At 34.0% G+C, this 26203-nt stretch overlaps 1 protein-coding gene across 1 annotated transcript in view; it reads left to right on the top strand.

Annotated features, from left to right (window-relative positions):
* Positions 1-313: 313 nt before the first annotated feature.
* ROBO2 (roundabout guidance receptor 2) overlaps positions 314-26203 on the top strand; it is a 327405-nt gene continuing 301515 nt past the window's right edge. The window contains exons 1-2 of the mRNA XM_029285756.1: positions 314-515; positions 17757-18083. Of these exons, the coding sequence (XP_029141589.1) occupies positions 314-515; positions 17757-18083 (529 nt within the window). The remainder of the gene's footprint in view (positions 516-17756; positions 18084-26203) is intronic.

Below are 26203 nucleotides of genomic sequence, written 5' to 3' on the forward strand. Positions count from 1 at the left end.
GGGCGACCCCTCCTCTGCTGCGTTTCTTGCCTGTTTGTTGCTGCCACCTGTGTGCACGCCTGGCATGGATGGCTGCCACAGAAGTTGTAGATCAGCTCCCGGCTGGCCTGTTTGATCTCCTCTCCTGCCTTGCAGAAAAGAGCTCTCAGAAGACCTGCGATCAAGAATTGTCGACTTGCATGAAGCTGGAAAAGGTTACAAAAGTATCTCCAAAAGCCTTGATGTTCATGTGTCCATGGTAAGACAGACTGTCTACAAATGGAGAACGTTTAGCACTGTTGCTACTCTCCCTAGGCGTGGTCGTCCTGTAAAAATGACTGCAAGAGCACAGTGCAGAATGCTTCTTGATGTAAAGAAGAATCCTAGAGTGTCAGCTAAAGACCTACAGAAATCTCTGGCACATGCTAACATTTTTGTTGACACATCTACAATAAGGAAAACATTAAACAAGAATGGAGTACATGGGAGGACATCACGGAGGAAGCCATTGCTGTCCAAAAAACATATTGCAGCACGTTTGAAGTTTGCAAAAGAGCACCTGGATGTTCCACAGCACTACTGGCAAAATATACTGTGGACAGATGAAACCAAAATTGAGTTGTTTGGGAAAAACACACAACACTATGTGTGGAGAAAAAAAGGCACAGCACACCAACATCAAAACCTCATCCCCACTGTAAAACATGGCGGAGGGAGCATCATNGTGGCATGACCTTAAGAGAGCGATTCACACCAGACATCCCAAGAATATTGCTACACTGAAACAGTTTTGTGAAGAGGAGTGGTCCAAAATTACTCCAGATCGTTGTGCAGGTCTGATCTGCAACTACAGGAAACGTTTGGTTGAGGTTATTGCTGCCAAAGGAGGGTCAACCAGTTATTAAGTCCAATGGTTCACATACTTTTTTCTCCCTGCACTGTGAATGTTTACATGTTATGTTCAATTAAACTATGGCAACATGTAATGTTTGTGTATTATTATTTTCAGCAGACTGTGTTTTTCTATTGTTGTGACTTAGATGACGTTCAGAGCACATTTTATGACCAATTCATGCAAAACTCCGCGTTATCCCAAGGGGTTCACATACTTTTTCTTGCAACTGTATGTATGTGTATATATATAAATAACAAAAAGTGAACACCAGGGAAATTTAAAATCATTAAAAGTTTTAATAAAACATTAAACTCATCTATTTTTAGTGTTATTTTTAATATATATATATATATATATATATATATATATATATATATATACACACACACACACACACACACACACATACACACACACATATATAGATAAATATATATAAAACTAGTTTTTTTCCACAAGTATAGGGTCTGCTTTTTTTCCCAGATCTAGTATTGATCCATTATTGCAACAGGAATTGACTGACTGACTTGTCACCCAAGCTTGACGTTATGGCCCAGAGTCATTCAGTTGGCTTTCATGCCCAAATTGGGATTAGAACTCTTGAGTTTTCTGGTTTCTTGTCTGATGCCTTAATTACTAGGCCAAACTGACTCTCATATTTATATTTATGTATATATACTCACATGCACATAGACAGACACAACCAGTAATAGATTTATATTTCAATAACTTATTCATAAAATAGTTTACTATTTTGCCAATTACTTTTAAGATTGTTCTAGTATTTTTTATCTTTTGAATTTATAGTGTTTACTAGTCTGAACATTTCTACTAATTTCACCCAAAAAATGTTTATGTATTTAATTTTATAACCTCTTAATAAAAATTATTTAAAATACTGGTTAATCACTGTAATAAAGATACTGTTATTATTTTTCAAGAAGTAATTTATAGAGTGAAACAATGGTTTTATATGATTGTGCTTAGCCATTCTTTTTTTTTATTTTCAGAGGAAAATTTATATAATTTAGAAGATGATAATTAAAATTACAACAACAAACAATTTTTAATTGTTTATTCAAACTAAGTAGTAACAATTGATATATAATTCTAAAATGAAGCAAAATAAAGCCATTAGATGGAGGTACTGTAGATGAAATAGTTCGTATTTTGTTAAATTACTTCAGTTATTTTTTCCCCCAGAAAATTCTTTGTACAGCAATTCTTGACTACGTAGTCACACAAACAATTGAACATTGTATATGTTGGTCATTATTTTATTTTAGTTGTGAAAGATTTTGAAGAAATTATATTACCATGGCTGGAAGAGGTTAATTTAGTTCTCTTTTCCTTTCTTCTGGTTGAATTGTTGCAATTGCTGTCTTTCATTACTGGTTTGTATATTGTCACTGTACTAATTATTCAGAGATTTTGTGAATACATGTAAAACAAGTATTAGCAAAATTTGGCCACAAAAATATTCAGCAGTGAGTGATGATAATGTAATTGTGTACTGCGAAAGGAACTGGAGAATTTTATCTTGTTTGATTTTTTTTAAAGATAGGGATCTTTTAAGTTTCATAGTTCCATTAAGTCTATTGGGGCTTAACATATGTGTTTCCTTTAGCTTCCTACTGAAAATTGGCAAGAAATTGCAGAACTGTTATTTAGTGGTGCAATCCTGGGTTTTGAAGGCCAGCTATGACCCTCCCTGGTCGTTAAATGCTTCCACATGTTTGATTTGTGTTGATTATGACCAGATGATGCCAGGAGCCATCTCTTGTTCATTGTGAAATAGCAAAGTGCATACTGCATTTATGAAGTGGGTATACACACACACACCCACACACCCCCACACACACACACACACACACACCTGAAGGCACATATAATTAATATGAATTGGAAGGCTAGATAATTAACATATTTTCTCTGAAATCAGACCCCTTAAATTCAGTTGAGCTGAATCTTAGAAGCAGATATAAATTATTATGCTGCTTAAATATAAATCTAATAAACATTGATTTTCACTATGGATAACTCAGCATGGAAGTGTTTAGCTTATCACACATAAACTAGTTAATTTTACTGGTACATGCAATTTTGAGTTTGTAGGGTAGTCTCATATCTCCTTGTTTCTTCTCGTAATAATAACCATGATAATCAAATGCCATTTTTTTTAAATGAAGCTTTAATCCAAAAAGATTGGATTAAATCCTGAGGCAGGATTGTCAGAACCTGCTATATAAATTTTGGGTTTCACGAGGACACCATGTGGGGGATGGGCATCAGTTGCAAGTAAAAAAAGAGAATGAGGTAAAATATCAATAAAAGAGACTTCACACATTTACATTTGGCTGCTGACACCAATGATAGACTTTTGTATATTGATGAAAGTTCAATTTTTTCGTGGGGGGAGGAATTCTGCATAAAGGCATCTTGTGAACTTGGGCACCTCACAAGGGAAAATAAACGTTCTATCAGCTCCTCACTACAGTGCCTTCAAACAATCAGAGATGAGGACAAAATCAAGGTCTCGTTTGATGTCACAGTCCTTTTCACCTTCATAGACCCAGAATTAGCCAAACAATTTATGACTACATTGCTCCACAGCAAAAAGGTTAAGATTAACCTGTCCAGTTGTGTCCGACCCTAGGCATGGTGCTTATCTCCATTTCTTAGCTGAGGGAGTCAGCATTGTCCAAAGACATTTTCCATAGTCATATGGCCAGCATGACTATACGCCGAGGTGCCTGGAACACTGTTACTTTCCCAGCAGATTTGTATCTATTAATCTACTTTCATTTGCATGCTTTCAAACTGCTAGGTAGGCAGGACACCCAACTTAACTAAATATCTGACGATTGAAATACCCAGAATCATGGACCTCATAAACCTCTGCCTAATTACATACTTTGAATTTGATGGACAAATTTATCAACAAGTTAAAATGCACCTATGGGATCACTTCTTTCAGAACTTATAATGAAGGTCATAATGTAACATCTGGAAGTGATATCACTTCCACAAATATGACCCAAAATATGGATCTGATATGTAGAGATACCATAATAAAAATGGACCAATTAGAGAACACCCACAAAACCATCAACATCTTCAAAGGAATCCAGTGTATTAGAGAAGAAGAAGTCAACAGTACATGACCCTTCCTGGATATCCTGATCAGCAGAGACCATGATAGCAAACTAGAAACAGAGGTGTATGGAAAAAGACTGACGGCAATCAAGTGCTTTACTACCAAAGCAATAACCCAAGCTCTCACAAGAGAAGCTTGTAAGCACTTTATTTAGATGAGCACAAAAACACTGCAGCAACCCTGAACAACAGAAAAAGGAAACACAGCACCTATACAACATCTTGCAATACAATGGATAGCCACACAACTTCATCAAGTTGGCTGGCTACTCAGCCCAATATAGCACAACTAACGCAAGTAAAAAGAATAACACTGCCATACATCAAAACCATCTCAGTAACTGCCAACATATTACTATACAACCCCATGGAATCAGTGTAGCTCACAAGCCAATTAAAGCCCTCCGAAACATCCTAAGCAAACCAAAAGACCAGCAGCCCCAGAAGAAAAAAAGGAGTCATCTACAGCATATAGTGTAATGACTGCAATAGCTACTATGTAGGACAAATAGAAGACTGGTAAAATGCATCCATGAACACCAGCTAGCAGTCAGAAGACACAGTGCAAACTCTTTAATTTCACAACATATGGATAGACTTAACCATAGCTTCAACTGGGAAATTGTGACCATCCTAGACCAAGCCAAGTCCAACAATATTTGAGAATTTCTAGACTTCCAGTTTTGCTTGCGGATTCTCCGCACCCCCGTGACTAATTTCGCCCTGCCAGGGGACCCTAAATGGGTCTAAGTCGACCCGGAGAGGCAACGAAGAAAGAAGTGATTCTGGAATGGCAGTGGCTGCTCCGTTCGACTTGGGAAAAGCCTTCTAACCCGACAGGAGAAAGGCTGGCCATATTGCATCGACCAGCCCAAGCTACTTGCAACCAAAGTCCAAAAGCACTAACCAGCACAACTGTGAATAGTGTGCTTGAAACTGGGTGAGGAATTTGATCTTCTCTTTTCTATTTTACATTTAATTTCCTGGAAAAGATCCCCAAGAAGCAAAATACCTCCAAAAGGGAAGGAGGGGGATTTCCGCCCCACCCTTATACTAACAGAAGCGGCAAATTGATCTTTTTATGGAGAATCAAAATATATGGAAGTGAAATAAATATAAAACCTGAAACTTAAAATTTAAATCTGGATAAATCTAAAATTGTTTTAATGGTTAAGACTCTCATTTCAGAGATAATTGTTCATTTTGGAAATTGAAAAACAAATAGTTGCTGACACCTAGTGGCAGATGAAGACTATGACAGCTATGATTTAAACCTAGTAGGAAAAAATTCACAAGAATTGGAAAAAACAAGTTAACCCTTAAGACTACAAAATAAATCTGAGTACAAGAAAACAGATCGGATAAAATGGACTGTAGAGATGTGAGGAACATTGGAGAGAAAGGAAATGATAAGAGAAGCGGAGAGAAAGAAAAAGAAAAAGATTTTCAACAAATGTGAAAAGGCAGAAATCTTGTACAAAGACACTTCTCCTGGTTTACTTTTTATATTTACAGCAACATTTACGAACATACAGGAAAACGTTTTGATTCAGCAAAATACATTGATTAATAAAGGCACTGGGCAAAAGAAAAAAGACTAAAGTGGAAACTAAAAAAATAGATGATGGGACTTACTAGAGAGAATACTTAAAAAAGAAACATTTGTTTGAATATGGTTAAAGAAATAGAAAAGTTTTGGAATATATATGTCACTCTAAGAGGGATGAATTCTTTAAATATAATATAGTATGCTTTTTTCCCTTTTTTGTTCTTTCTTGATATGAGTAATATAAAAAAGTTGAAATGACTTAAATAAAGGAAATGTTTTAGATATTTAAATGTGATTGAATTTAAGAAAATTATAATGGATAAAAATGTTTTGAATAAGAGTTAAAGGACTAGATGACTAGATGTATTATATGGAATGTTTAAAGATTAAACATATTTTTAATTATGGTTAAAAAGAATAAGAAATTTAGGAAATAAATACATATTAGCTTAGGAGGGATATATATTTTAAGTAGTATGTTATTTTTTATGCTTCGTTACTCTTGCTTTTCTTTCTTTTTTTCTACTGTTTTATCTATTTCTTAAGAAATGTAAAAGTGTGAGATGGTTCATATGGAAAAATAGAGTTAAATTCTTAAATGTAATTAATTTTTGAGAAAATCTTAACCAGTAAAAATATCTAGAATTTTGTGGGAGAAACAAATTAAAATAAGGACTGTAACAGGATCTATGATAAGGCAACCAGAATGATTGGATAGAAAAGAAATATTATATTGATGTGATTATTATTTTTAGGACTATTGGGAAAATTATATATGTAATTGTTATCTATCAAAACAATAAGAATTGTATTAACTCAATGTTTACAAAAGAGGATATTTTGGGAAAAGAGAAAATCAACTAAAACTATTATGTGGATTATGGATTATAGAAATCAATTGTTTGTGATTGTTTTACAAATGTAACCCAGACAACACACAGTTCACCAATTATTAAGTGATTTATGTTTTTTAAAAATCAATAAAATATATTAAAAATTTTTTTGGGAGAATTCCTAGAAGCAGAGCACACTGATAAATTAGCCATCAGTAGACATATAGACATAAACAATGTCTACATGCTGGGCAAAAGAGAGAATGTACAAGCCAAAAAGGAAACAAAAGACCAAAACATCTCTCCATCAGTAGTCATTGCCCAGATGATCATAGATTAATTCCAAGATTAACATCAGACCAACAATAAATAAATAAGCAATACCCCAATCAAGAAACTGCCAAACAAGCTCAGAGTAAACAGGCCAATCAAAGAACCTCCAAGACCACTCCCACCAACACTGAACCCCAATTCTTACTAGCACTGATGACCTAGTTTGGGTAATGAAATGTCTGCAAGAAAAAAACAGGTTCAGATAAATTCTCCTTTATTGCTAAAGGCACTTTGTATGCCAGTAGTGATCCTTGCCTTAAGTCATAAGTAGAAGATGAGTGATTTTAGCTATATCCCTGATATGTATTCATCTATACCACAAACATTATTCAAATGTAGTAAAAGACTAAAACCACCTTTACTGGTATTGCTATAACAGAATCTTCAAATTTGATTGTATATAAGTTTAAGTGCTATTTGCTATTGTTATTGTGGATGCTCCTACAAGTGACTGTTATTGATTAATAGCCTATTCAAAATGTATTTTGGCAACAATTAAAGTTATTAAATCTAATTTTATCTTTTAGCTTAAAAATCTTTCTGTTAGAACACACTAATTCTTGCCTACTTCATAAACAATTGCAAGCAATTATATTCTAATATAGGGAATTATAAGCCAATAGATAACTGGAACAAAGTGGGGGATTAAAAGACTGACAAAATCGAAATGTTTTATTTTGGTTTAGATTTTTAAAAGATATATGGATAAGCTTGCTAAGTTACTGCCAGAATCTAATGCTAAGTACCATTAATCTTTGCTTAAATGATTATTGCAAATTGGCTTTATTCTTGTATTACCAGACAGTAACACCTAGTTTAAAGCTAAAAATAGAAAATAATGAATAGGGAGTCATGGATAGAAACAGAAAAAAAAGTGTCAGTTGCTTTGATGCAGGGATTTTGTTTGGGTTCTGTTTTATTTAACATCTTCACTAATAATCTACACAAGCGGGTAAACTGCATGTTAATTAAATTCACAGATGACACTAACTGAAGAGGTGTTACAAATACAGGGTGACCAGATTTCTAAGTAGAATATCTAGACCACCTGTCACTGCAAGCAGACAGAGCAAGCAGTAACTGGAGATAGCATAAAAGGATTACCAGGTTAATTTTAAGAAAGAAGATGGGAATAAATATATATAAATATACTTGTCCATATTCTGCTTTTAGCATAATAGTCATAGATATTTATTATTTTATTTTTCTGTCCTCAAAGTTATGTGCTAAAAACTGGGGGAAACAATTTCTTAGATATTCAATTATAAGTAAGTTTTTAAATACCTAGATTTAGTTTAAGAAAATGATCTTGGAAAAAAAGGCTTGAGACTGTAGCACATGTGCAGTACAGAGATAAGCACATGTAAATGCCAAAGAAATTCTGTAAGGTGCTAAATAATCAGAAATATTCAACATGAATTTTAGTTGCCTGGCTTGGTGCCAATTTTCTGCACATAAATTATTATTGGAATGCTGTGTATTCGCCTTTCCACATGAATAATTGTTAATCCACTTATGTGACACTACAGTAAAACTTTTAGCAAGATTACAGAATGAATCAGCATATTGGTCTGGAAACAAGAATAATGTGTTGCTTAATCTAAGAATTTAAACAACACTGAAAACAAATGACTAAAACCCTACTTCAGGGGTGTCAAACTGCCGGCCTGCCGGCCGGACGCATCATTGGGAAACCACGCCCACCCCATTGCCGGCAATGGCGAAAAAGCTCCAATATGTTGCGCGACATCATGTGACGTCGCGAATTTGACGTCTGCTCTACTTGGTTAAAAGCTGAGTATTTCACCTGATGATGAAAAATTAGGGTAAGCATACAAATCATTAATAATTCATGTACATAATGCTAGGGAAGCATGCTTTTTAATACTGAGGAAAATAATTTGAGGATATGGATGAAGTGCCATTTGTATATTGTACATTTGTATATTGATACCTATTTCTTTTTATCACTGTTATTTGAATTGAATGAGTCTGTGATAAAATTTTTGGACTTGTTAATGAAATTTTAATCATATTCTGAAAAGACAGGGACATTTTACATAAAAGGTCCCTAGTATAGGAAGTGAATATCTCTGTAAAGTTGCATTCTTCCTGAACTGGAAGATTCTTAATTTGAATTAACATATAAGCCAACTATAATTGGAAATTATTGGCTATTCATGGTAGGCTTACCAATCTGGTTTATTTTCTTGTTATATTACCAAGATAATAGTTAACATGCACAAATTCCAAGAAATCCAGCAGAGGTTAGGATATATAATGAGTAATCTTGAAGAAATAAATGAAAGTTAAAAAAAAGTTATGTTTATAGTTCAAAAATTATATATTTGTGTCTTTTTATATGGATGTATTGTGCTTTCTTTCCATCATCTTCAAAGTCATCTAAGTAATTTCATTACTTTAGTGGCAATGTCATTCAAAATTTATGTAAAGCTATTTGTGTTGTTGTTCATTTTATGTTTGTGACTACCAATGAAGGTTATAAGAAATCCTAGGATGGCAGCCAATCATTATATAACAAGTTATTTCCTTTTTTTTTTTTGCTGCCATATTTTAAATTTCCAGTTATTTTCCAATTTAAATTTTATGAGGAGAGTCTATTAAGCAAAACGGTCTTAATGCAACAGTATTTATAACAAGAACATCAACAGTGGAAGTCACGTATCAATTGAGAATATTCTGTAGGCCCCAGCTAGGCCATGATTAGCCTGACTGTGGAAGACAATTGTAGAGGCATCTGCTCTGTTAATTTTGAGAGAAAATTTACCAGATGGGGGCTGCAGATTTAAGTGATTAGAAGGAAGTAGATTGGAATACAAATTGGATTAAAAGAAATTAGATTGATATAAATCGAATTGAGTCACAACAGTTTGTGTTCGTTATACCAAGGGGCAGGGGATTATGGGAGAAGCAGATGCTCCAATGAGATAGGAATTAATGTGGCTTTGACAGTCCATCTGGGAAAGACTGACTTATCAAGTACATCTCTAATCTCCCTCTCCATTTATCAATGCCATAATGTTAATTAGTACTTCATTCATTAAGTTAGTTACAGAGGAGAAAAAAATCTCACCCTAGGCTTTCTATGTTGAAGATTTGTTATTATGCCACGACATAGCTGTGCTAACTACTTATATTAATCTTATGTAAGTTTTTTTTAACCCTGCTTTTGGCACAGAACAAATTTACTAGGCTTTGTTTTACAACTTTTTTTCTTCATAATTCAAGGTTTGTAGCTATTTAAAATGCTATCTCAATGTCCAGCTATTCAAGATAATAGAAATTCCTAGTAATAATTGCTCTTGATGCTATTTTAATAAGCTGTTACATATATTCAACTGTTAATATGTTGTTTTATCACCAAATAGAATACAATAGAATAATAGAATACAATAATAACTTTATTGTCACTTTGAATGTACACTAATCGGCATACATTAAAATGAAATTTTGTTGCATTCAGCTCTCAAAGGATCACCACCTCCAATATACACTACATAAATATGACAAAATAAATAAATAAATACAAAATTATGCATATACCCACATATATTATATGACACAGAGAAACAACAGTCTAGTTTGGATTATGTATACATGTGCATGGCGAGAAAACGAATTTTACCAGACGGATGGCATAGGGAACAAAGCTATTACAGAATTGGATAGTCCTGCTAAAAATACTTCGAAACCTCCTCCCAGAGGGGAGCAACAGAAACAGACCGTAAAGTGGAAGTGTGGGGTCTCTAACAATGCTTTGAGCTTTAAGCACATAGTGCTTATAAGCAGCATCCTGAATACCAGGGAGCAAGTTTCCTATGATCTTCTCGGCTGTCCTTACCATTCTCTATATGGACTTTCTATCTGAGGCACTTCTGCCACCAAACCAGACAGTGATGGTATATATTAAATATATTAATACATACATATATACATACACACACACACACACACACACACACACACACACATACACACACACACATATATCTATATATCACTTTAATCACTTTATCAATTGGTAGGTTCTTATAATGAAAAACAAGAATATTTATGCATATACATGCTATTGTTTGAGAATACTGTATTTATGGCTTCTGAAATTTATGTTGAATGTCTGCACTGGTCCATCCTAATTCACAGACTGAGTGACAGCATAACTGATTTTCTAATTGATTCTTTAGGCAGTATGTTGAAAGATGAATACTAGATTTGGAAAGCTCTGAAATATATCTTGATATCTTACTTCACTTTTTATTAAATTTAGAAGCCTACCCAATTGTATAACAATCTTGAGTGGCATATAAAATCAGTCCTAAAATTAAAAATCCAAGCATACAGAAAAAAATATTCTAAAACAATAAAACTCACATGGAAGTACTTGAATGTATGCAATGTGTAAGAGGCATGGATTCCTAAATATTTGGGTTTTTCTCCTCCAACGCAAAGAATCTTGGAATTGAAAGGATACATTTAGGCTAATGACACCATTTTCCTGCTCAATATAGGAAGCCAAAATAAAGCATCCCAAAGAGTTAACTATGTACATTCTTGTTCACTATATCCTACTACTCTATCCTTCTACAATTCCCCACTATTTATATGTTTCTTTATAACTTTGACTTCTTCCTGTTTTCCATATGTGTTCTTTTTGATTTCAGATCTTCACAAAAGCATTTTATGTATGCATAGCAACTTCTTTCCTTGGCCTCCATTTTTTCCTCATTGAAATTGTTCCATTATGTATATATAGAATATACTAAAAGTCTATTAGCCTTTTCCTGTGTTAAATTGATAAAATAAATGAAGCCATATGTGAACAATGCATATATTTTAAAGAATTTCTATCATCTTAATGAGTTTTTAAATACTCCCAGACCATTACAAATTAAACTATTTAATACATTCCTTCATGAAATCATAATCAGATTTTTGAAGGATTAATTCCATTACTAAATACTTGTTTATTTCTACAGTATTGTAGTCACTATAGAAATTGTATTATTTTAGGACCTGAAATATTGTTTTCAGAAAATACAAATTAGATTACAATTGAACAAGGTAATGATATAGTAATATGTCAAGTTGTAAAAAAGGTGAACTAAGATGGTTTAATATTAAAAAGCTACCAGGTTACTGTTTGATACAATGAATAATGTTCTATTATAATATTAACTATTTGCACTTAAACTTTTTAAATGCAGTTGCATTTAGTTTAAGTGAATTATGGACCTTTAATTTTTTTTGTAACAGAAGATATACACATTGTGCTTACTGAAAATAACTGGTCAGTTAATAACATTTATGATCTGAAATAGTAACATCTGTTTTTCTGATATATTCTTTTCACTTGAGTACTGTTGCTTTTGGAACTCATTCGCAGATTTACCTGGTAAAGTTAAATAACTTACAAACTACTTGAACTTCTTACCACCTCTCATTAGTTTCTCATTGTAGAAGAACAAAATGATATATTTTTAAAATCACACATTGCATACACTGTACAAAGTGTAAGTTAAAGGAACTTTGTTACAATGGTACATAAAGCATCACAAGCATCACATCTGGTTGTGATAGTTTGCTATGTATTAATGACTACATAAAGAATACAAATTATTATGAAATGTATTCTGTTACTGAGCCACAAAAATATGAATGTTACAAAATATAGGCATTTTATGTGAAACAATTTTCAGTCTTTAATGAACTTTGAATAGAATAGAATACTTTATTTAGCCAAGTGTGATTAGACACACAATTAATTTATCTCCTGTGCAGAAGCTCTTAGTGTACATGCAAGCAACAGAGTAATAATAATCATAAAAATGATACTAATAAGGGGGTAGTAGAGGAGACAAGAAGGATAATAATAATACACAGTATTAAGTGAATACACTTAGTGAATACACTTAGAGATAAGACAGTACTGTGAGGATTAAGTGTTCAGCCGAGTGATGGCATGAGGGAAACAATTGTTCCTATGTCTATTTGCTTTGGCATGCAATGCTATATAGTAGTGTCCTGTGGGGAGCAGTTAAATAGTTTATGTCTAGGATGTGAGGGGTTTGTAGTTATTTTCTCAGCTTTCCTTCTGACCTGCACAATATACAGTGGAAGGCAGGCTGGTTGCAATTGTTTTTTCTGCAGTCCTAACTGTCCCTTGCAGTCTATACCTGTCCTGTTTAGTTGCTGTACCAAACCAGACAGTTATAGAAGTCCATTGACGTGCTTAATGTAATAAAATTTGTTGCTGGAATGTTTATTAAGAACTCCAGTGAGACATAGAAGTAGTTTCTTCAAATTTTTATTCAACATGTTACGAAAAACATTCTTCATAACTGCCAGCCTGTATACACATACTGTATAAATTAGCACTGAGTATTGACAGAATTAGTCAGTGTGCTCTCTCCCATTAAGAAAAGGGAAATAAATATATTTAATCTTGGTGCAAAAAGAGTGTTAGAAAATTGACAACTACAGTCCAGCAATAACATATCATTGTATTTACATGAATGGAAGAATGGAAGAAATTATAGAAAGAGAAGTCTGTGACATAGGAAAATCTGAATAGGTTCCAGAATAAATGTAGAAATACATGGCTACTGTGAATGTAATACCAACAAAAAGGAGCTTTTACATGCAACTCATAGTATCAGAGACAATAAGTAGTGAATATGGTATTTTGAGTTATACATAACTTTATAATTTAGGTAACATTTCCATTTGCTAGTATGAAATATTGCTTAAAACAAATGACTGACTTTTCACCTTTTCCTATGAAATTGAACTGTCATTTGCTATACAATGGTATCATCATTTATTCATGAAATATGCAATTACATTTACTTCTGAGAAATATGTAATTCTACAAGCATGAAAATGTGTTAAATTTGCTCAAGGTGATTTGCTTATATGCCACAGCTATAGCATTTAATATATGTTTGTTTCATTACATTAAAATTTTAAAAGGACGTTGTTACAGTTGTGCTGTTTTAGTAGTAAGAGTCATATGGTTTAAAATGGATAAATGGATAAAATTATATTTTATAATTTATATTTTAAGCAGCTCTTGTTAAAAGCATATGCTTGTACAGTTGTATGCAGAAATGAGATCAATCAAACCGTTGTACATATATAGGTTATTTGGAATTAGTTGACTAATAGTATCCCATAAATGTTTATTCAGAAGTAAACCCTACTGGTTTAATAGGAGATATTTCCATGGAAGTACAGTATATAGGTATAAGTTTCAGTTATGCGATTAAGCAAACAAATGAATCTAAATCTAAAACTTTAAAAAAGCATTCTTACAGAAGGGTAGATTGTAATTCAATTATCCTTATTGGATGCTGATTGAAATAAAATTGTCAGTCATGTACTATCTAGTAATAATAAGTAACACTTTTTCTTGGAAGAATTGTTAACTTCAATGTTTTTTTAATCATATAAGACACACAAAACAATAGGCAAATATATCACGTATATTCTTGGTTGCCTATGTTTTTAATATTGGAGGGAAATGCATAGTAGTTTCATCCTGAAGGCAAACTATCTCCTATCTTAGAATACAGTGGGAAAAGAAAAGCCGTTTTTTTAATTGTTTCTTTTTTAGATCTCAGGTGGGAAGAAATAGTTGATATATGTAGAAAACTCTAATCATATCTTAATGTTTAATGGGGTGGAGACGAATTTTAATTTTAAATAGTTTTAGAGTTGTACACTAAAAGATTAAAGTTTGAATTTATATATTTGTGTAGGGAAATGTTCAAACATCTTTCACATGCTAAAAATATGTAATTTTGCACCAGACATCATACTGTAAGCCAAAAATTATTAGCGTGTCTATTTTTGTATTGCTTTTTCTTGCTCATCTAAGCATGGTAGACAGCTGCTGTCTTTTACTATCCAAAATCAATTTCATGACAATTGGACAATACATTTGGGGAATAAGTTGACATCTGTCCTAATGGCACCTGTTAGGAAGTACCATTACCTGCTTAGGTGAAAAAAATTCAGATGAGGATTAACTGTATTATGAATTATAAGCATGGTAAGAAATGCCCTCTGTTGGGAATAATAGCCACTGTTTAATAAGCTCATGTAATCAGAAAGGAGAACACAATTGGGGAAAGCAAAATTAGGATGCAAAACAGGTTACAACTTGATTTTGATGTTGAAACAGCAAAGAAGTCAAGTTATTTTGTGCACACATGGAAAAGCAGAGAGTTCCTAGGAAGTTAAACATAAGAAGTAGGAAAGTACAAATCCAAATGAAAAATATCTGAATAATAAGGATCACATATATAGAGAGAAATTTGAATACTCTAGACAGAAAAAGTGACTGACCATATCTACTACTGTACATTATTTATTTGTTCACCAACTATAGGACAGCTATTTTTGTGATGGTTCATCATATTTACAGCAGTAGACGTTATTTTCTGGTAATCCTTTTTTTCTCCAATCAAAATTTACCACTTGATCCAAGAAAGTTTATAATGAATTACTAAACAGATGATATTCAGACTATTGTATATAATAAAATACTGTATTTATTTGACAGAACATATGTTTATGCTACAATCTTCAATGGTAAAATCAGTGATAATATGAATTAAAATTGACTATCTTTGTAAGATTACAACAAATTACCAATAAATATGAATATAAGAACACAAATATATTTTTTCTTAAATAAACTGAAAGTGCATTAGGATTTTTAAGCAGTTCTTAGTCAGTGAGATTATTTTCCCTTTATGAATTAGGGATTTGATAGAAAAATGTATAAACATCAAATTGTTGTTTAGCAAAATATAGTATGGCTACATATTTCATGTGTAAAATCTAGTGATAGATACCTTACATTCAACTTATAAGAGTAAAATATTTATTTTATGTATTCAATTTTATTCTACCTTTTATTCTTCCAATTGTTGTTCAATAAAGAACTTATTCAGAAAAAAACACAAAATAATTACCAGCCAGCAATGCAGACAACAAATCAAAATATATAACATCACAAACAAGGGCCCATTCAGATCTGTTTTTCAGGGTGTTCCAAACTGGTGGGAACCATATAGATTTCAGGGGCATCTTATTTTAGAGAGTAGGTACCGCGGTAAAAAAGACATATTTCCTGAGTCCCAAAAGATGATGTTTTATTAATCAAGGGCGCCTAGTGGGTAGGAACTGTAGAACACAGGCAGTTCCTCAAATAACTAAAGCCTTTGCCACGTAGAGCTTTAATAAATAGTAACTTGTATTGCACTGTGAGGCACATTGGCAACCAGTGCAGCTTGCAAAACTGACATGAGGCATGCCAAGGCAAGGCCATCACTGCTCATGTTACTGCATTCTGGCTTTGAAGTTTTGGGTGCAGGTAGATCACATTGCATAATCAAGCTATGAGGTGACAAGGACAGAACTGACAAGTTTATACAAAAATGTTTAAACATTATTTCAATTCCTTTTTTCAGCAAAAAGTTTTTTTTTAACTTTTGTTTGTAAAGTTCCATGTTTATGCAGCAAATATGTGATCTTTTAAAAAATTCCATACAACTGCAGTAAGGCTTATGAACTTTTATTCTTTTGAATTATGAAAGTAGATGGACAGTTGATTCATAACAAAATGTTTATCTAAATTTAAATGCACTTTACAGTAAATTATGTTATTTCTGAGTCAGCAAGTATTATTTAAAATATTAATGAAAAATACTTGCTACTTGCTACAAATTTCATACTTCTATGTTGCAGTACAATAATGTCCTTTTATATTTTGCTAAATTGACCATTGGCTTACAAGATAATATGTATTCTTGCTTGTAAGGAAAGGAATCCCTATTTTGAAATTATTCAAAACACTATGTTTATGTGCTTATCTCTAAAAAAAGAGTATTCAATAGAGGAATAATACATTTTTTTCTTTATTAAATGGTAGCTGTAAGCTAGCAAACACACTGTTGATCTCAACTCTGACACACACACACACACACACACACACACACACACACACACACACACACTTACAAACACATTGGTTTTCAGGTAATTGTATTATACAGTGGTACCTTGGTACTCAACTGCATTGAAATTCATCCAGTTTGGTACTCAACATATTTTGATGTGAAACTTTTGTTCCAGTACTCATCATTTATTTGGTATTCAACATACAAGCTGCAACTTGTTGGTGTCGACTGCCTTGTGATTCACTATGTTATTTCTTATGGCAAAAATTTGGTACTCATTATTTTTGGTACTCATCACACTTCCCGGAAACAGTGATGAGTACTGAGGTACCAACTAAAGAGATACTGCTATGAAGTTGATATGAAATTGAAATTGCTCAGTGCACACAGAGAATAGTTGTCAGTAGCAAGGCATATATAACCTAGGTAGGGAGTATTATTGTTATCCAAGATTTTTTTTAAAAAAAATTCTAAAATATTTTAAAGCCAATTAATTATTGCTAATAAAATTTCAGAAGAGTAAAGTAGATCTATTTCTATATAAGGATCTGTTTTATGATTAGTCTTTTAAAGGAAGAAGAGTAGCCATGGGACCAACACTTGACACATTGTTTATATAACTCTAAATATATTTTTCACATACTATCTTCATCTTTATTAAAAGAACAATTATTTGTTGTCTCCCAAATGTCTGTTGAATTCATTCTACAACTTCTCAGATCCATTGGAAATGAATAATCCCACAAATGTAATAATTCAAATTAGTAATTTTTAATGCCAAATTGAACTTTGTTTATATGGCCACCTTAAATGCATTGCATTGAAAATGTGCATATGATTTTATAAATACATAAATATATAATTCTCACATGTGTGTTTGTATGAATTCATTTAGAATTAATCTTTGATGAATTCTATGGGACATGCTCCAATACAGAATGCTTATGAATATTTATTTCATTTACGGAAATTATGAGTTTTAAAAATGACTTACTGATTATTTTTTCTTTATACTTTGTCATTAGGATCTCGTCTTCGCCAGGAAGATTTTCCTCCACGAATAGTAGAGCATCCATCTGATGTTATTGTTTCTAAAGGAGAGCCTACAACTTTGAACTGCAAGGCTGAAGGAAGGCCAACTCCCATTATTGAATGGTACAAAGATGGAGAGCGTGTGGAGACTGACAAAGATGACCCCCGTTCACATCGCATGCTGCTTCCTAGTGGATCTTTATTTTTCCTAAGAATTGTACATGGACGCAGGAGTAAACCAGATGAAGGAAGCTATGTTTGTGTTGCCAGGAACTATCTGGGGGAAGCTGTGAGTCGTAATGCTTCTCTGGAAGTAGCATGTAAGTAATTCCAAACAACATCCAGACATTATGAAATATTTTGCAGTTACTAAATCATAGTGGAGCAATGAATACTTTCCACTATGCATTCCTAACTTTATTAATGTTATCTGTAAAGTTTATGGGAACATTAAAGGAAAGTATGCTTATTGTTTTGTTCATTGATATAAGTTTATTTAGTGCTATAGTCATGCAACTACTGGTATTTTGTTCGATTTTGCTAGTGGGGGATATTAGTGTTTTAGCAAATAATGTTTTTTATGCTTTTAATGCCACCTTAACTTTTCAAATAAATTACAAACTGTTCATAACTATAAACTATTTGTAATGATAAATCAAATATCTTTGTGATAATCATACTTCCTTTTGCAAGTGTATTTAAAGCCCATTTATAAATAGATTCATTTGTGGAAATGAAATAATACCATATTATTTCAGAAGCAGTGAATGCTCCAACACTGGAAGTTTTTAAGAAGAGACTGGACAGCCATTTGTCTGAAATGGTATAGGGCAGGGGTAGTCAACCTTGGCTCTTTTATGACTCGTGGACTTCAACTCCCAGAATTCCTGAGCCAGCTAAGCTGGCTCAGGAATTCTGGGAATTGAAGTCCACGAGTCATAAAAGATCCAAGGTTGATTACCCCTGGTATAGGGTTTCCTGCCTGAGCAGGGGGTTGGACTAGATGACCTCCAAGGTCCCTTCAAACTTTTATTATTATTATTATTATTATTATTATTATTATTATTATTATTATTATTATTATTATTATTATTATTATTATTATTATTTTCAAGATACAATTTACAGACATTACAGCATTTGCTTCTGTAACAATAGGCTAGGAATATTTTGTTATCTTAACAGGACTAGATCTTTTTTATGCAAATGTAAATTGCTAAATACAAGTGAAATGATCGTAAAACATATATTGGGAAAGATACAGAGACAGAATTTCAATTTCATGTATCAGGTCTTCACTTTGAAATACTAGAGACAAGTCCTAATCTGTCTAACATTGCTTCTGATCTAGGTAGAGTTGGTTGTAGCACCAGAGATAGCAGCTGTAGCCCCAGCTGTTAAATTTGAGATAGCAGCTTGATCTATTGACCACTGCAAGAGTGGCTCTGGTCTAAATGAAAATTCATGAAAAATTGATGAAGTCCTGAGATTATTTTTTTCCTTTTCTTTTTCAGTACTGTGCTACTCTAGTGAGAAAAGATTAAATGAGGTGTTGAATGTTTTAGCTGCAAGGAGGTTGTAGTTCAGAAGTCAGAAGAAACTGATCATTTTCACTGTAGCCTTTGCTTTAAATAAACCAGATCATTTATTAGCTGGCTTATGTACAGTATGTACGTGTATGTTTCTCTCTGTGTATCTGTATGTATATGTGTGTATATTTATATTTATATGTATACATATATGTATTTCCAATTTATTAACCTTTTCCAGGAAATTGATGTTGACCAAAAATAATGATTGTATTCTAATTATTAACTTAGAAAACAAAAGCAAGATTGAAATCTGTAATTAACATTTTTATTTGTGAGAATTATTTGAGAATTTAGCAATAATTCTAAAACATAAACCAGGTATTTGAACCCAGTATCTCTAACTTTGTTTTAAATCCACCTAGTTTATAATAAGGATTAGATTCTAAGATATATTTAAATAATATAAATTGTATCTTAACAATTTCAATGCAAGTTGATTAAATGTTCATAAAATTATAGGATCATTTTACAATAATTTTTTTGATTCTATAATGTCCCATAATTTGAAACGGATACTAACATTAGAACCATCTGTCAAGATTGTGGCAGACTTCAGAGGGGCAGAATTCTTCTGTGTTGGAACTAAGGCCTGCTTAATGCCATCATACATCCCCTTGATGTTGCCTGTGTCAGCTGCTATCTGGATCTGAGAGCAAAGCTGCAGACAATAGTCATTAGCACATCTCCTGGCGGTCTGTTGGACTTTGCTACGCGCAGCTCGCCGAACCCGTAGGTTGCGCTCGCTGGAACGGCTTTATATGCAATTAAAGCTCTCCTTTTTTCCTTGATGGCTGGCGTCAGGTCATCCGAATGGGCTTCAAACCAATCTGATGTCTTTCTGATCTCTTTACCAAATATTGACAGAGCGGTGTTATAAACAGTGTTCTTGAAATATACCCAACGTTCAGATGCATTTGCTTCAGCCAGGCCTGGGAGAGTCTCCTTTAGTGCTTGTGCAAATTCTTCCACTTTGCCCTGATTGTGGGTCTTGCTAGAATCAATACGTGGTTTTCCTTCCTTTTTTCAGTGATGCAATCTCTTTATTTTCAATTTTATTTTGCTGCACACCAAGGAATGATCTGTATCACAATCAGCATCTGATAGCTGCGTATAATTGTAACACTGGGAAGGTTGGAGTGCCTGGTAAGAATCAAGTCGAGCTGGTGCCAATGCTTCGATCTTGGGTGTCTCCAGGAGACACCGTGTTGAGGCTTTGTTTTAAAGAATGTATTGCTAACACAAAAACTGTAGTAGCAGCAGAACTCCAGCAGGTGTTGGCCATTTTCGTTCATCTTCCCGATGCCGAACTGACCTAGGCAAATGGGCCAAGAACTATAATCAGCTCTAACTCGGGCATTAAAGTCGCCAAGGATAAACAGTGGTTCTTTCTCAGGGATTTTCTTGATAATAGCAGCCAGATCATCATACAATTTGTCTTTGGATTCTACTGAAGATGATAATGTCGGTGCATATGTGCTAATAAGAGTAACCAATCCTGCTGATGTAGCTGCAAGGACAGAATTCTTTCACTTCCAGCAGTAGGTGGAATAATCAATCCTAGTAGGGTGTTTCTGACCGCAAAGCCAACCCCGTATTCCCTAGTCTCATTCGATGGTTTCTCCTTCCAGAAGAACGAGAAATTTCTCTCCTTCACAGATCCCGAGTCTGATAGCCTTGTCTCTTGAAGGGCAATGATGTCCATCTGCAGTCTGCTCAGCTCCATATCGATGACAGCTGTCTTACGTACGTCATCTATTTCTTGCGAATCGTCAGAAAGGCTGGGGGTCATTGTCCGAATATTCCAAGTGCCCAACTTTAGGGCAAAAAAATTCTTGTGTTGGTTGCATGGTGCAGAGTTATCGATCTGCTTGTTGGCTTTAACCCTAAACCCCACGCACCCAGTGAGGTTAACAAACCGTGGCAGGGCGGCACCTTACTGGCTGGGGGCTGCCCAGCTTAAGGCGGGCGGTAGCTGCCCAATGAGGTACTATGACCTCTCCCACCATCGAAAGTGGCCCCTGGCATCATGCTCTATGCCAATCAAGCAAGGACTTATAACCGGTAACTGCCACTTCCCGTGTTATTTCAATGCTGTATGCAAAGCTGGAGTGTCCTCTCCAGAGCACGAGGCCTGGGTAGATAAATATGGAGGATAGGCTGTTACCCAGGAAGCAGATCCCCCCTCTCCACGTCGCTGAAATAGTCCAATGGAATGGCGAAGCCGATACGATTAATTCCAGCTGCATCGCAGGAGTTACCAGAACGTGATAGTACGTACTCATGAACTGCTTATAGAACTCCGGCTCCGGATTTTTGCCTTGAGCTTAACGCCTGAAGCCTTTTCCAATAGTAGATATAACCACAAGGCAGTGGAGGTTTGAAATCAGAATTTCCCTTCTCCTAGAAGATGGTTCTGCCGTTTTACCCGCCTTTGGGGCATAAAGCCCTCTTCCGCCTTCAAAACCATTGGCCATCTTCTCCTGTAACCCTGAAAAAGGGCCCTTATGAGGTGCTACCAGCCAGGCCAGCTGGACCAAGGTTTTTTAAGGAGGTATTACTCCTCCAGCACTCCTCCTCACTCCAGGACTCCTACTCCAGATTTTGCTTCGGGATTGCTCATTCACTCCTTCATTTACTACCCCATCGCTTCCAAACGCCATTTGCTCATTCACTCCCACACATACTACCCCGTCAGTTGCAAACGACGTTTGCTCCTACACTCCCTTACTTGCTGCCCTTTGCTTCCAAACGCCATTTACATTCATTCATTCCCTCGCTTACTACCTTGTCGCTTCCAAACACCATTTACTCATTCACTCATTACTCATTCACTCCCACACATTCATTCACTCCCACACATACTGCCCCATTGCTTCCAAAATGCTCCATCGCCCCGTCACTCCCACACGTACTACCCCGTCACTTCCAAACACCATTTACCCCATCGCTTCTAAACGCCATTTGCTCATTCACTCCCACGCATACTACCCCGTCAGTTACAAACGCCATTTGCTCATACACTCCCTCACTTGCTGCCCTGTCGCTTCCAAATGCTGCATACATTCGCTTCCAAACGCTTCTGTTCTGTTCTGTTCTGTTCTGTTCTACCCTACCCTACCCTACCCTATCCTAAAAACAAAAAGAAAAAAAGGCTGAATTTATTTTGTTTTTTTACCTTTCTTTGCAGTGCAAAGGCAGCCTCATATGGTCCTGGACTGTGGCATAAAGAGGTGTTTTTGTGCACTTGGGCTCAGGGAGTGGCTGTTTCATGTTTCCCCCTTTTATTTGCAGTGCAAAGGTAGCCCATACAGCCCAACAGCCAGACTATTGAAGACATACCTTGTCAGCAGTGGGTGGGAAAAGCTGAGCTGGAGCAGCTAAGCAAAAGGGAGTAAAAGGATATAAATGTGGGAGATAGTTGAGTAAGAGAAGCTGTAGCACTGTATAAGTTGTAAGGGTGGATGAGCTGCCTGGCATCTGAATGTTGATCACATGATCACTGGGCACTACAGTCACCATAATTTCAGGCACAGATTGTTCAGCACTGTCATAACTTTAAAAAATTGCTGAAGGAATGGTTGTAATTTGAGAATTATCTATACAAATCTTCTCTATGGAAGAAAAATTGTTAATGAGTTTTTAATTAGTGGAAAATTTTCCTTAAGAACATAAACCAGTGGTATATTTTCTTGGGTTGAAATCACTTCCTTCACATTCCTGAGGAAAATAATGGCTAATTTAAGGATTTTGAGAACTATTATGTTCACAACCCTACATGCTTTGGAGCATCTTTTTACTTTAAAATTTTATCACTGCATAGCTCAGTCAGGTTCTGTTCTGTGTTCAGTCACTTTAATTTTTATTTGCCATGTTGAGTATATGAGATGCTATGAGCAAAGAGAAATAAATACATATTGAAAGATAGAAAGTCTGTGACTTTATGGGATAAAACAGCTCTAAAATGCTAAAATATTTCTATAAGTCATAATTAAGAATAATTCCACTTCATTTAATAGTGATATAAAGGTAGTGTCTATTCTTTTATTTCATCCTAAATTATTAAAAGCCATTAGGCATTCATTTTTTTCAACCTCAAATACTGTAAAGTAATTTTGTTACTTAGTTCGGTCTCTATGAACTCTTTATGACATCATTTAATCAGGATTGTCTGTCAGTAACTCTTTCTTTTGATTACTTGTAAGTTCATGCTTGTGTCATCAGTGATAATTTATACTCACTGTCTTCTGTCAGCCCTTTTTTCAATTGCCTTTGATTTTTCCAACTGTCAGGGTCTCCTGCAGTAATTCTTGTCTTCACATTTATGCATCTAAAATGTTTAAATGTTTGTTTCATTTTAGTGCTTCCAGATAGTATTTTGCTTTTACTTCATCTGATATCTAATGATTTGTGTCTGAAGGTATTTCAACCATTTATTCTAGTACCATAATTTGAAACAATTGATTTTTCTTTATTCAGCGACTCTGATGATCCAGCTTTGGCAACTGGGAAAACTATGGCCTTGACAATATACATTTTTATGGCAGTGTGATATCTCTGTACTTTGACTTTTGTCTAATTCTGTCATAGTTTTTTCCCCCCCAAATAGCAGCCCTTTCTTTATTTCATCTCTGTGGTCACCATCCCTGTGAGTTTTAAAGTTGGCAACATAGACTTCTATTACTTCTACTTCCTTTCTATTCATGGTGTTGACATTGCCTGTTGACATAATCTTATATTTTTTTTAAAAAATGCAAATATTTTCCCCTCTTATCTTCAATGAGAGATTTCTTCCTTGCTTCCAAGTTTCAGAATGATTTTATTAGCATATCCAAGTTTTTGTTCCACAGAATTAATTCACATTTTTATTTCTTCTAGAAATGAATATACGGTACATGCATTTCTACATATAAGCCAAAGAATAAAATCAACAGTATGAATCTTTGGAACATTCTTTTTTTCTCTTTTGATTTATTGTGTTGATAAATATTCTGTTTGCTTCCTCCTGGTCACCATACAAATTCTTCACTAGGCAAATGAGTTGATCTGGTACTCATGCTTTTAAGTCTTATCCTCAGTTTGTTGAAGTGTACATAGTTAGAAACCTTTGTATAATCAATAAAACAATACTTGGAACATTATTTTATTAGTATGTGAGATATGTATAGCTGTTTGATCATCTGAATATTCTTTATCTCTGACTTTTCTTTGAGGGGTAGCCAAATATAAATTGATTTTTTCCAATCCCTTGGCTGCTGCAATCTGTCTGCTTTCAAAGCATATGTATCATCTTATATTTTATCAACTGCAACTTTCTTGCTAGCAATATTTTCTTGGGTCCACTTAACCTCACTTTCTTTAATTCTTTGCTATAATTGAGTTTTCAGTCTATCATATCCCTGATTAAAGAATCAATGTACAATATTTCCTTATTGTTTCATCAGTTTTATACCTTATTTAATCTGTATCATCTATTTTTTGTAATTTGTGAAAAAAAATTAAAATATCAATGTGGCAACCAAAAACGAAATTGCAGAGTCTCATCTATCGGAACCATGACACAATGTCTTTGTCTTTGTCTTTATAAAACTCCATTTCTATGTCTTATTTATTTTAATATAATCCTTTCTCCCCATTACCTCTTCTGTAGAATTCAAAATTTAGTTGGACTAATTTTATTTGGCCTGTCTTTTTTTTTTTGTCTTTTTTTAGCTACTTGCAACCTCCCAACAGATAACCATTTTGCCTTCCTTTGTTTTCTTCTAGATTTTTTAGCAGTCTAGAATATTTTAGGAACTCTGTTATTTATTAAAACGTTCTTCTTATCTATTGTATTGCTGATGTCATATTTTGTTGATCGGATGATTCTATTTTTAGTTTAGTTACAATTTTGTAAAAACAATTTTGTAAAATGAGCTGCAGTCAGCACAGGAGAGTAATTTTTACTGACTGGACACAAGTTCCCTATATTTATTTGCAGACTACATAATTTGGTATATCTACTATATTCATCTGCAGAGTCATCTTTTAGTTGATGTAAGAAGATATTTACTACAGTATAGACAATGAATTTTCATAGCTGGATTCTATCAGATTTTGTCTTTAGGTGAAAATTTTCTATTATGTCTGATGTTATTTTACTTTTAAAGTTAGCATTTCAGACTATAAATAAAAAAACTCACAATAATATATATTTTTCATGTACAACATTTGATAAAATATTAATTAAGGAGTACAATATAATTTCTGAATATTTCACTCATGTAGGATTTTGAAAATGGCCTAGTGTTATGCTTGTAATTACTTAATCTCACTTTGTATGTTGGAAATATGAACAACATGAAGGGACATGTTATCATGCTTGGTGGACATGTAAAAAAGCTAAAAAAAACCTTTTGGTGCATAGGATTGTAAAGATTAATATTCAGTTGAAGTCAGAACTTTTCCTTTTAGGGCTAATGGATAAAAAGCAATGGAAAATTATTTCATTATTTCCATGAAATGGAAATTCATCGATTAATGTGGCAAGATTATTATATGCAGAAGGAATGGTTGGTGAAGTTGAGAGATGTTTCTGAGATGGATAAATTAACTTCTTTGATTAGAAAAAAAGTACTCTCTACATTTATTGATAAACTCACAGAATTTTTGTGTAAAAATAAAAAAAATGAACTTGTGGTTTCGGGCTTTGGTGACTAGATAAAAAAGTCTATAGAATATTCATTACCAACATTCTAGCCATTGTATATCCACTGCAGGATGAAGGCCCTTTCTGCATGTTTTTAACCAGTATGGTCCTGAGTTTTCTTTTGCCAGTTGGGCTTTCAATATTTGCTGATGTCGTCAATCCA

The sequence above is a fragment of the Protobothrops mucrosquamatus genome, unplaced genomic scaffold, assembly GCF_001527695.2.
Source record: "Protobothrops mucrosquamatus isolate PMUCROS unplaced genomic scaffold, P.Mucros_1.0 scaffold_185, whole genome shotgun sequence".
NCBI lineage: Eukaryota > Metazoa > Chordata > Lepidosauria > Squamata > Viperidae > Protobothrops > Protobothrops mucrosquamatus.